The sequence below is a fragment of the Plectropomus leopardus genome, chromosome 12 (genome assembly GCF_008729295.1).
Source record: "Plectropomus leopardus isolate mb chromosome 12, YSFRI_Pleo_2.0, whole genome shotgun sequence".
In the NCBI taxonomy this organism is placed as follows: domain Eukaryota; kingdom Metazoa; phylum Chordata; class Actinopteri; order Perciformes; family Serranidae; genus Plectropomus; species Plectropomus leopardus.
Genome location: NC_056474.1, coordinates 474,399 through 486,940, shown reverse-complemented (window position 1 = coordinate 486,940; position 12,542 = coordinate 474,399). Strand labels below are relative to the sequence as shown.

The window sequence follows — 12,542 nt, the reverse complement described above, 5'->3', positions numbered from 1 at the left end:
TGTGTGTGTGTGTGTGTGTGTGTGTGTGTGTGTGTGTGTGTGTGTGTGTGTGTGCAGGGTTTAGTTCCCAGCAGACATCGTCTCACCATGTGTCAGCTGGCTGTGCAGTCCTCTGATTGGATCAGGTGAGTCTCATCACAAACTTTGATTTTTCTTTGTGTGACGCTGTAGAAAACCCCAAAATAATTCACCTTCTTTTACCACACATTATGACATCTTTAGTGATATTATGGGATGTTTAGTTCATGCAAGTTTTGGAAAAGTTGAACCGAGGACTCAGATAGAAAACACAGAGCAGAATGGGAGAACAAAAAACGATCTTTAACGCAGCGGACGGAGCGCATCCAAAACAGGCGACACACTGGAGGCCGAACCACAGAGCAGCTGCTCGCTGAGCTGCTGCACAAACCTGACGCCTCAGCCAGAGCCGGCAGGAGCCATCAGGAAGCTCATCAGCTGTCTCTGTTAACTCTGTCTGCTTCAGACTTGCATTTGAATTAAAAATAATAAATTGCGTGCCGCCTGCTTCTGCGTTTGGAGAACATTAAAATGTTTTAAAGCACAAATCGACACTGTTGCTTCAGTTAAGGTGAGAGCTGACAGAAAATGACATAAAGTGAATGCACAAGTTCATATAGACGAGCTGTTTATGCTGTTATATCGCTCCGTTATTTCTGCTCATTCTGCAGCTCTGAAACTTCAAATTTGATGCAGCAGATTTAAACTTTACAATCAAGAACTATATTTAGGTCTGACTCTGTCCCATAATAAGACTATAAATCACTTTAGTTTTTGCACAAATCAAAGTAAAATGAATTTTACGGCATGAATGATATCTGAGATAAATACAGACACACTGATCGATCAGCTGTTATCTAACAGCAGAGTAAAAACAGACAACAGAACTAATCATGTGAACAGAGGCGGTAACGGTGTGGTGTGATCCGAAGGCATTATATTGCATTTAAAGAGGAATCATCCTGATTAAAAACACAGAGTGACCTGTTGATGTATAATGTGATCTGTGGTTTTAAAGAAGCTTCTTTTCGAGTCCCTGTGAACAAACTGAGCAGAAAACACCACACACACATTCAGCAGCTTACTGAGACATAACCAGATGATTAAACTAAACCGTATTCTGTCTCAGATTCTCTGCATCTCTGATGAACTGCAGGCTCCTGAGTAACTGACAGTAAAACACTTTGCAGTGCAAATAACTTTACTGTAAATGTACGAGTTTGTGCGTGTGTGCGTGCTTTGTTGCAGGGTGGACCCCTGGGAGTGTTACCAGGACACCTGGCAGACGACCTGCAGCGTGCTGGAGCATCACCGCGACCTCATGAAGGTGACGACACGTTTCGGTCTTTTTTTCCACATCAACAGCAGAAATATTAGACCGACAGATTTCAGTGCTGGAATGTAAATAAATAGATTTACTCAAATACTGTACTTAAATACATATATGAGGTACTTTCCTTGAGTTTCCTTGTTTTTTTACTTTACACTTTTATGTCAATACATTTCAGAGGTTGTTTTTGTTGTTTTGGTTTTTTTTACTTCACTACATTTATTTTAAAGCTGTATTTATTTTGTCTATAATCATACATAAAATATACAAAGAAAAAATATCAAATAATAGAGATTTAAATGAAAACACGAGAAGCTTCCTGCAAAGCTTTGAGGGAATTTTCTTCAAATTTGGCACAAATGTCCACGTGGACTCCGTAATGAGTTGATCAGAATCTGGCGGTCGAAGGTCACCGTGACTTTGTCCGTCTCATTCCTGTGAACTTGAGATCTCAAAAACAACTCTCGGGAATTTCTTTAAATTTGGTACAAACTTTCATGTGGACTCAGTGACGATATGATGAACGTTTGTTGCACAAATGTGACGCTCGCTGTGACCTCTCAAAACATGCTTTTGGTCATAACTCAAGAATTCATTCGCTAATTATGAAAAAATGTAACGGAAATTTCAAACAGGATAAAACAATGAAGTGACGAGATTTTATATCCAAAAGATCAAAGGTCGGCTGCGCTGTGACATCATCATCCCCGCCTGTCTGGACACGGGGAGCGCTGACAGTTTGTTCATCTCTTCACGCGTTTTCGGACGCTTGCGTGTGATGTTTGTGTTCCTCAGAGAGTCACCGGCTGCATTCTGTCCAACGTCAACACGCCATCGACGACTCCTGTGATTGGTCAGCCACAGAACCAGACTCCTCCCATCTACCAGAACCACAACAACATGAACCACAAGCCCACAGCCGGTGAGTCTCCACATTCAGCACACTGATAAATCCTGATCAATAAAAATATGAATCACTTCTCCACCCAGCAGCGACGGATCCAGTTAAACCTTTAACACCTTGTCTTGCGTTCAGACACCTGTCACAAGCATTTAAACCTCTGAAACCTGCGAAAATGTGTTTGGTTTCTTTCGAAAATGTGGAAATAAACAGAATGAGCAACTCAGCAAGAAATGTCACACGAAACGCTAAAAATTACAAGGTGACCAAAAAATGACCTGAAAATATTATTTTGAAAAAATAGGGGATGAATGTTCAGAAAACTTCATTTGTAATTCTCATTATTAGATATTGGATTATTTTTAGCAATTTCGTGAGGCCATTTTCTTGTTTGTTTGGGGTTTTTTTTACCCATTTTTAACTCATTTTTAGATCTTTTAAGTCATTTCTTGTTGATGTTTTTTGCTAATTTTCAGGCAATTTTCATGTACTTTTTTACTTATTTCTGCACCATTTCTTGTGAAACTGCTTGTTGCCTCTTTCCAATGTTATTGAAAGAAATTAAGCCAATTTGCTTGGGTTTCAAAGGGTTAAAGGAGCTGTCAGAGATTGAATTCCCTCTGGATTCACACATCAGATTTGTGTTTAATGAATGTGATGAGTTTTGGAGTCCAACCTTCCCTCACTCCTCGTCCCTCCTCTGCTCAGTCAAACTGTGGGGGAAGATCAGTGAGAGTTTGGGGAAGATCTGCTGCGTCCGCCCTCACATCGAACGCTTCACCTTTGTCGGTAAGTAGCCTCGACCAAGAAAGTTGAGAAAAGTACAAACTAACTTGGAGTTCCTCAGGGTTCTATGCTTGGTCCTCTATTTTTAAAATTCTGTTAAAGAGTAACTACACCCCCAAACCACTTTTTTTTTTCCAGTTGAACGCATAATATCTGTGTATTTAATATTGCTATTGACTGATTCAGGTCCAACTCTTGACATCTGAGTGCAAGGTTATCAAAATTCTACATATTGTGTATAAATATGCTCAGAAATGCCCTCTAAAGGTTGAAACTTTTTTATGAAAATGTAATGTTATGTCATATGTTAACAATAAAAAAAACATTTTTAACATTTTTAAAGTTTATAGAGAATGTTACTCTAACTTTAAGAAGAACATTCTGGGAACTAAAATAAAACTTGCCGCTGAAAACATTAATAAAACATTGTATTGGTTGCATTGTATCAGTCTCAGAACGTTTTTAGAACCCAAAATTGATAGCTGGGTACTTTATCGGTGTGCAGGGGCAGGGAGGGCCTGTGGATCAAGAGGCGGCACGATCTGATGACTGGCATCTTAGGCCCCAGCCCCACCCACTTTAAAGCCTTAAATAAGCCTAAAATGATGAATCAACAATTCAGTTTTAAAAGCTTTCAAATTGACTTCTTCCTCTCATGATTTGTTTCTTTTATTTGATTCCAATTGCGTAAAATGAAATCAATCAGTTCATGATATCTTTTTAAACCTGATAAATTGATTATGATCTAAAGTTGTTAATGTGTCTAATTTTTTCAGCTTTAGTCCCTGTGCATGTTTACGCCGAAGATGTGTTGAATTACCTTCATGTTCTGTTTCATTGTGTCAGATGAAAACGCGAACCTGGGGACGGCGATGAGGTACGAGGAGATCGGTGAGTCGTCTCTTTGGTATCCTGAGCGGACTCCCGTGTCATGTCCTCTGGTTTTCCTTCCTGCTGTGTTTGTTTGTATCCAGTAAACGTGTTGTTTACTGAGTAAACGTGTTGTTTACTTTCCTCCTGCCTGTTTGTCGTCTGTAGAGTTGCGCATCTTGCTCCTGTGTGGCAGTGATCTCCTGGAGTCCTTCTGCATCCCTGGTCTGTGGAAGGACAGTGATGTAAGCACACTGTAGCCCCTCCCCCACCCAACATGTAGCCCCACCTCCATCTGTAGTGTAGCCCCGCCCCTTAGCTCTCTCCTCTGAGTTCCATCGTAATAACCCGAGCGGTAATTCCGATGTGGCTGTCAAAGGAAACATCTGCAGAGAAAAAGCATTAGCATGCAGCATTATTCGTTCTCTTTCTAAAGTCAGATATTCCGACTTTATCAATGATTTAGGCATAAGATACCAACGCCAAAAGCCACCATTTGCATCAGTAATAATATGCCTCCAGACCGCATCAGTTTGTAACAGACCTTTCTTGCCACCGGTTGGTCGGATGGCTCCTGGCGCTGCAGTGTGATGATGGTCTGATATCACCAAGTACGTGTCGTTCCTGGACTGAACCTGTTTGTCCAGGTATCACATTACAACCGACCATTCAGCAGCACATCTCAATCGTTATGACTTTCACTGTGCGCCGAGCAGATAACCGCCCATCAAGAAAAAGACGAAAGCTAATTTTAAAGCCATTCAAGCAACAACGACACGTAGAGATTTGCTTGGATTTTAAGCATGGTTTTAGGGTATGAGAATTACTAAATATATAACACTTACATATAACACTTACATGCGAAGCATATTATACATACTTTATTTTATTCTAATATTATACATATTTAAATACTTAGCTTAGCATAGCTATCATATCTTGGCTTAGCTTAGCAGGTAGAGCTAACAATACTACAAATTCTGTAACATCTGTTTTTTTGCATATATTTATTTTGCATTATATTAAATACATATAATATTTCCCCCTCCCCAAAACACTTTGTAAAGGAGGCTGCCTTTTAGCCAGCTTAGCTAAGCTTAGCTTAGCTTAGTTTAGTTTAGTTTAGTCAAGTCTAGTTTAGTTTAGCTTAGCTTAGCTTAGCTTAGCTTAGCTTAGTTTAGTTTAGTCAAGTCTAGTTTAGTTTAGCTTAGCTTAGCTTAGCTTAGCTTAGTTTAGTTTAGCTTAGTTTAGTTTAGTTTAGCTTACCTTAGCTTTGCGGATTATTACCTATAGTGTAATGTGTAGACGTGGAAGTCTACCTTCAAAGCGGCAATATGTGACGACTTGGGATGAGAACGTGATGAAATATCATGCTAATATGAATGTTAGCTGTTAGCAAGTAAAAGCATTCAAGGGTTTGAGACAGAAAAATGAATAATTACTCAACTGACGGAAAATGACTTTAAAACTCAAAGGCACAACTGAAATATTAAAAATGAAATGCCCCACCACGCGTCTTACTCCTGTCATCCCAAACAAGCTAAAACTCACTGTTCAAACGTGAAATACCAACCAACCACGTTTTTATAAGTGTGTTTGGCTGGATGTGTGAAATAAGCTCTGTGGTTAACACAAGCTGCAGAGACTTTCTTGTTTTTGTTCTACGACATAGAATATGCCAGTAAATCTTTCCACTGTAAACTCTGAAGCTTTTCTGTGTCTTAAAAAAGACGGTTTCTAACAGCGAACACGGCAGTCATGTGACCTTGGTATATAGTAAAAAAATCTTAAAATCATCCAAATGCCTCATCAAATACTTGTAAAGTCATAAAATCTAAAAATCCTAAAATCTGAGACACATCCTAAAACCTACGAAATGTCCTAAAATCCCAGAAATGTCCTAAAATCCTAGATACACCCTCAAATACTATAAATCTCTCAAAATCTCAAAAACATCCAAAAATCCTAAAAATATCAAGAAATCCTCAAAATGTGCTAAAATCCATTACTTGTCCTTCAGTCCAAAAAACATCCCAAAATCCCCCAAACCACCCAAGAGGTCACTACTGTCATGATGGCTTCTGATTCATGAACAGTGGAGTCAGAGTTCGCCACAGAGTTTTACTTTTTCTAAACGAACGAATCCCAGACGGTCCGTGAGACTGACAGGGTCCGACATGTGTCCTACATGCTGGTGTGACTGGGACCATTAAAGGCACAGTTACCAGACTGCGTGGCCCCCTGACGGTCGTGTTCCTGTGCTTTCAGATGGAGGTGATCGTGGGGGATTTTGGATCGTGGTGGTTCCTCGTGACGGAGCCGACACAGAGAGGATCATGAATCACTCCTCCATCCTCCGCAAGTTCAAGGTCAGCACTTCCGTTCGACTCCCATCTGACATTATTTAACCCCGTGTGTCCTCCTTTCTGTCTCATCTGAAATCTGTGTGTTTTCAGGACAACATCATTGTGGTAAAAGACGGGATGAGCCACCCGATGTCCATCGTCAGCTCAACCAAGAGCAGGTGGGATTAAACTCGGTTTTCCATGTTGTTTCTGTTTGACCCAAAAACTGTCAAAAAGTGAGTAACCTGCTGGGATAATTTGGGGATAACTGTGATTTTATAGCTGATTTTTATTTTGTTTTATTTTATTTTAGTTCAGTTTAGCCACACAGCCACATAAATATACAATCAGACTACAATTAACACACACAGTATCCCCACCAGTTCATACACCCCAGTAGTACTACAAAATTGCACAAATGCCATATGCACAATAACTGCACACACACTCTGCACAAGTCAGTTCAGACGCCCCATCAGATATTACACAATACTCTATACCAAAATATTGCACATATATTACACACACACACACACACACACACACACACACACACACTTGATCTTCACAAGTACTTACAAGTACTGATCTGACTGAAGTAAAAGCAGAAATACTACAGTGTAATACTTTAGTAGAAGTACAGATTTGTTGAAGTTGCAGTAGAGATACTACAGTGTAAGGATGAAGTCATTTGATAAATTAGATTTTTTTTAATCAAATAACAACAGACACATTGTTCTGACACTTTTCACATCGAGCAGCTAAAGACTGAACACCAACATTTCCCCATCAACAATCGCTCGGTGACGGCATCGAGAAACAAAAAAAACCAAACGTCCCTTAACACAGAAAATGAGAGACAGGAAGGAGCGCCACAAAAACAAACTCAAACATTTACACAGCAACACAGGAAAAGACGTCAAAGTCCCGCCCATAATGTTTGACTGACAGCTAATCTTTGAGCAGCAAAGCAAAGCCACAACAATCAGCTCTGAGCAGCAAACGTGGAGACCAAACGCAAAGTTTAACCCTTCGGTGACCTCTGACTATTTCGCTTCACACAACTCAGCAGTGGATCCGTTACAATAAACCCAATTCCAGCGTGGAGCGGCTGGGTGAACGTGGTCTGGACTCTGTGGAGGAGAGTCATGGTTTTAGAGACGCTGTAGAAGGACAGAATCCCTGCACCGTGATCCAGGTACACTCCGACTCTGGAGGACCGAGGACCTGAGACGGGAGTTTGGACTTTGTTGTACCAAAAGCCGTATCTGGTATTGACACAATATAACACCCAAGATTTGTCATTTTGTCCAAATGAAGATTCATGTGTCCCCCCTCTGCTGATATTCTTGTACGTGACGGCTACATGAACCACCCCCCCCGCTCCACTCCACCTCCCAGTAACAACGTCCAGTCAGACTCTGTCTGCTCAGGACCTGATGCCAGTAACTGAATCTGTCTGGGTGATCAGGATAAGAATGGAGTCCTGTTTGTGTTGCTTTTCTGTTCTCGTCAGATAATAACAGATATTCGTGTGCTGTGTTTGGATTCAGTGTGATTTGACGTGAATATCTGAGGAACTCCGCTCTGGTTTTGGGCTCTGATTGTGTCACTTCAGTCGGTGTCAGTGAGACATCTGTCCACGTGTCCCTCAGAGAGAACGTCCTGTAGCATGTCTCTGATCTTTGAAACGGTCGCTGTCACGTCCTCAAAGCTGGCGGCGGCGAGGACGGATGTGGACGCTGGCTGAGCGTGTGAGTGCTGGCAGTGAGGCGTAGCTGAGCAGAAACTGGGTGTGATGGTCTGTGTGTGAGAGCTGCTCCAGCTCAGCGTCTCTCCTCTGCAGCTCGCTGATCTCCTGCTGCAGCTCCTCCTCCAGCTCTCTGACTCGACTCACTTCGCTTTGCTGCTGCGATCTGAGCTGCCGCTTTACGTCGGAGCGTCTTTTCTCCAGGAGACGGATCAGCTGGGTGAAGATCCTCTCGCTGTCCTCCTCTGCTTTATCAGCGGAGGCGTTGATGTCCTCCACCTCCTGCTGCAGCAGCTTCACGTCTTTCTGTCTGTCCTGGATTCTCTGCTGGACGTTTAGTCGACTCCCCTCGAGCTCTCTCTGTTTCTCGTCTCTCTCTGCTGCAGCTGACACTGTGTCGTGGCCTTTATGTTCCTCCACGGAGCAGAGATAACAGATACACTGCTGATCTGTGCGGCAGAACATCTTCATCGCCTCGTCGTGACGAGAGCAGATGTTGTCCCGCAGCTTCTCGGAGGGCTCCACCAGCTGGTGTTTCTTGAATGTGTCTGATCGATAATGAGGCTGGAGGTGCCGCTCGCAGTAAGAGGCCAGACACTGCAGACAGGACTTCGCTGCTTTCAGTTTCCTCCCGCTGCAGAAATCACAGGCACATCTTCAGCTCCGGCGTAGCAGAGATCAGCAGGAGCAGCTTCAGTCCTCTTCAGCTGCTCCACCAGAGCTGCTAACATGGTGTTTTTCAGCAGGACGGGCCTCGGGGTGAAGCTCTGCCGACACTGAGGGCAGCTGTAGATCCTCCTCTCGTCCTCTCCGTCCCAAAAGTGTTGAATACAGTTCATGCAGTAGCTGTGTCCACAGGGAGTCGTCACCGGATCCTTCAGCAGATCCAGACAGATCGAACAAGAGAAGTTTTGGGGGGTCCAGCTGAACTCCCTGCTGCGCCATCTCACGTCTCAGTGATGTTGACTGTCAAATAGTTTTGTTCCCTCTGAACAGAAAACAAATGGAGGGAGCAGAGAGGAGGCTTTTTCGGGCTTTACTGCATTCCACAAAGAGTCGTCAGAGGCAGGGTGTGTTATCTGTTAATAAACGTGCAGCAACAATAGACGGACTTAAACCTTTGACACACAGCTCATAACACTCAGACATTTAATGTCCTTCAAAACGTTTCACATTTTCCAGTAACGTTGATAGAGTTATCGTGAACGGAAAGGCTATCAGAAATCATTTCTTCTCATTAAACATAATTATTAATCCTGTCAAAATTATAATCTACATTCAGTCTGCTTGTTGGGCACCATTTTTAAAATCTGTTTCATGAAATATACCAAACTATAAATGTAAAACTCTGATCAAAAAAAAAATAGAGGGATTTGGATTTCTTAACACATTAGTTGGCTGATTTGTCATTTTTTTGTGCACTGGTAAACAGATCTAAACAAAAAGCACATAAAACAAAACACAATATGTCTTAACTAGTAAAATTCTGAAATGTTATACATTCTTCCATGACAGCAATTTTTTTTTTTTTTTTTTTTTTTTTTTTTTTATGAACCTTGAGGATTTATTTAGCAAGAATTTGCAAGTTAAAGTTTACAGCAGCGTTTACAGTCAAACAGGCTCAATTTTTGATAAATCAAAAATCTGTGTTGATGGTTTGTGTAGGACAGTCTGAAGATGCCCTGTAGCAAGTTTGTATTAATTAAGCAAAAAATGTGGGAGGACACAGGTTTGATTAATTTTACAGATTTGGATAAAAAAACAGAGTGATGGACATCATAATTTGTACCACAGTGAAGTAGACAAAAGTTCCTTCACAGGTGGGCCTACAGTTAGCTGGAAGTTGCAAGTTAATCAAAATATATACTGACACTTACCACTTTAGAATTTTACTGAAATCAAAGAAGTTAAGACGTAAAAAAGCCTTTATTATTGAAAATATTTCGTGTGGTCATCTTAAGCTGGCGTAGAGGGCGTAACTTGTAACAGTAGCGTATGGGTAGGCGGAGCTTGTAGCATCTTGCAGGCCGCAGACAGATTACTGTTGGATTCTGAAAGTTCGGAGGCACTCTGAGTATACAAACTGGACCGTTGGTAAATTCGGAGCGCTGTTGGGATGACCCGTTTGGTTATCCAGAGCGCTGCACTCTGGGAGTGTTAGAGCGACTCTGGACACTCTGTCTGGGCAGAAGAAGCAGCAAAGCGGCGAATAGAGTGAATGTGTGATGAACCTGACCGTTGGTCCATTTATGGAGAAACAGAACGCTCTGTGGCTTCGAACAATGGCTTTCTCATTTTCGTGTAGAGCGTCAGCAAATTGAACTTGTGCGAGAATTTTGGCGTGAATGGCGAAATCTGCATTTTCACATCCATCGCGCAGCCTGGCCCAAATTCGCATCTGTCCGTGTCTTTGCATTGACTTTGAATGTAGTTCTTACTGCTTTTTGGGCATGTCAGCACTTGTAAAATCTATCAACTTAGCTTGGCAGAGCTAACTAACCGATAATTTGGTTAAAACATGATCACAACAATAACCCACTGAAAAACTTAATATCAATACACACACACACACACACACACACACACACACACACACTCACTGTGCTCAGCATGAACTGATACTATGCCCCCCCCCCCCCCCCCCCCCCCCCCCAGACTGGCCCTGCAGCACGGGTGACGGCCACGTTGTGGACTACCTGTGTCAGCCCGTCATCGATACATCCTGCAGAGTCAGCTGTACATCAACGCCTCCGGATAAACAACAACCTGCCCGCATGACAACAGGGAGAGTGGAGGGGGACGGCGGTACCTACAACCCACCATCGACCCCCCCACTCTGAAAAAAAAAACCCAAAACAACTAAAACTTCCCTTTCTGTCTTCTGTGTCAAACATATACTCTTCTTTGAGCTTTCGACCGGAGCGTTAGTGTCCCTCCTTCTGTCTGTGTCATGTGACCTTACCATCAGGGAGGGGCCGGGGGGGGGGGGGCAGTATTTTTGGACGGGATGGGGGTGTTGGAGAGGATCTCAAAGGGCTGCAGAGGTGACGGCAGTGTTTTCTGTTTGTGTAATATGTCTTTGTCAAAGTTCGGGGTGCGCGACACAGAGCCAGGCATGCTTGTGTACCTGGAGCAGACGGGAAAACTCTTCTTCTGTGGTGGGGTGGTGGGGGGTTAGTGAAAAGGAGACTAAAAGCATTAATGGGCCTCATGCAAGAACCACAAATTCAAAGGAAAACTTCTCCTAGTTTTCTCAGATTTATCATTTTATCTTTTCACATCTTCATCTGAGAGAACATGGAGTCTGATTAAAAAACGACAACAGAAAAGCATCAAATAAGAGAGCAATGTAAGACTAAATCTAAATTCTCTAATATTCTGTTCACGCTGATGGATTTTGGCCATTTACAGTTTGCAGGGCATTTCTTTCCAGATAGCTTGTTGCCTTTTTTCCAAAAACTTTTCAAAATAATTTAAACAAATTTTCTCAGATTTTAAGGGTTTCATAGGATTTCATATGAACAGTTCTGTCAGGATATCGCCACAACAGAATCATGCGGTTCTGTCTGCGTTCTGAGTGATTTTGAGATATTAAGCTTCAAAGTTTTCCATTCCCATTAGTAATAATGATATAAACCTTTTAGTTTTCTAAAACAAGTGTTAAGAATATTAAAATACCTTACATAATGTACATAAATTGTCATAGTATAAGAATATTTGAATAACTCAATTTTGACAAAAATGGCAGACCCTTATAAGCACTGAAACTGAAGTTGTTTTGTTCCTTTTCCCAGAAAAACTAACCGACTGTACGACTGTACATTTTAAACTTGCTCCGATGTGTCTTTGCATCAGTTCGTGCCGCTCCGGGCGAAACTCGTCCTTCCACTGACTTTCAGTCTGAACTCACAGAAACAATCACGTTCTTGCATGAGGCCCGCTGCCGTCTGGTGACGTTGGCAGGAAATCGAACTTGCGTGCTCAAGTTCTGCAACACGAACGCTCAGCAACCGTCGCAGCCTCCGTCCTGCTGCCGCTCAATCTGTATCATAGTTCAGGTCCACAGTTTAACCTCTGAGCTAAAGGTATATTAACCTACAGGTAACCATAGCAACACTGATGCTTCTGGCTCCGACCGTGAATCCGTTAAACCAAACGCTCTTTAAAACACAGAGCAGAATTAAAACAAGTTTAGGACATCCTTTGACAGACTTTGGGTTCCTGAAAATCATTAGACATGTTGATGATGACGATGGTGATGATGATGACCTTTTGTAAGAGCAGCGGCGATGTTGTCGGAGTGTATCGGGGTGTTTTTGTGTTTCTTCATGTGCTCCTGTTCGCTCTCCTTAGACTGCATGCTTAGACATGTTTGGTTCTGGCATGAATGTCCCTCACTCGGTAGAATTTGATCTGTTGTGAACGTGTTTGCAAAAAAAAAAAAAAGAAACAACACAAAAAAGTAAATATATATAAAATATATAAATATAGATATACAGTGGGGACCATCATCACCCACGTCTGTCCATTTTCTATTCACTC

General features: G+C 42.1%; 1 protein-coding gene and 1 pseudogene across 1 annotated transcript in view; one reads left to right on the top strand and one right to left on the bottom strand.

Annotated features, from left to right (window-relative positions):
* nmnat2 (nicotinamide nucleotide adenylyltransferase 2) overlaps window positions 1–10,949 on the top strand; it is a 12,018-nt gene extending 1,069 nt beyond the window's left edge. The window contains 12 exon segments of the mRNA XM_042497398.1: window positions 58–125; window positions 1,267–1,345; window positions 2,144–2,270; window positions 2,958–3,038; window positions 3,882–3,926; window positions 4,074–4,150; window positions 6,174–6,198; window positions 6,201–6,274; window positions 6,362–6,429; window positions 10,656–10,671; window positions 10,673–10,712; window positions 10,715–10,949. Coding sequence (XP_042353332.1) covers window positions 58–125; window positions 1,267–1,345; window positions 2,144–2,270; window positions 2,958–3,038; window positions 3,882–3,926; window positions 4,074–4,150; window positions 6,174–6,198; window positions 6,201–6,274; window positions 6,362–6,429; window positions 10,656–10,671; window positions 10,673–10,712; window positions 10,715–10,758 — 744 coding nt within the window. The 3' untranslated portion in view covers window positions 10,759–10,949.
* Window positions 6,988–8,945, bottom strand: LOC121951334 (annotated as a pseudogene).
* Window positions 10,950–12,542: the final 1,593 nt, after the last annotated feature.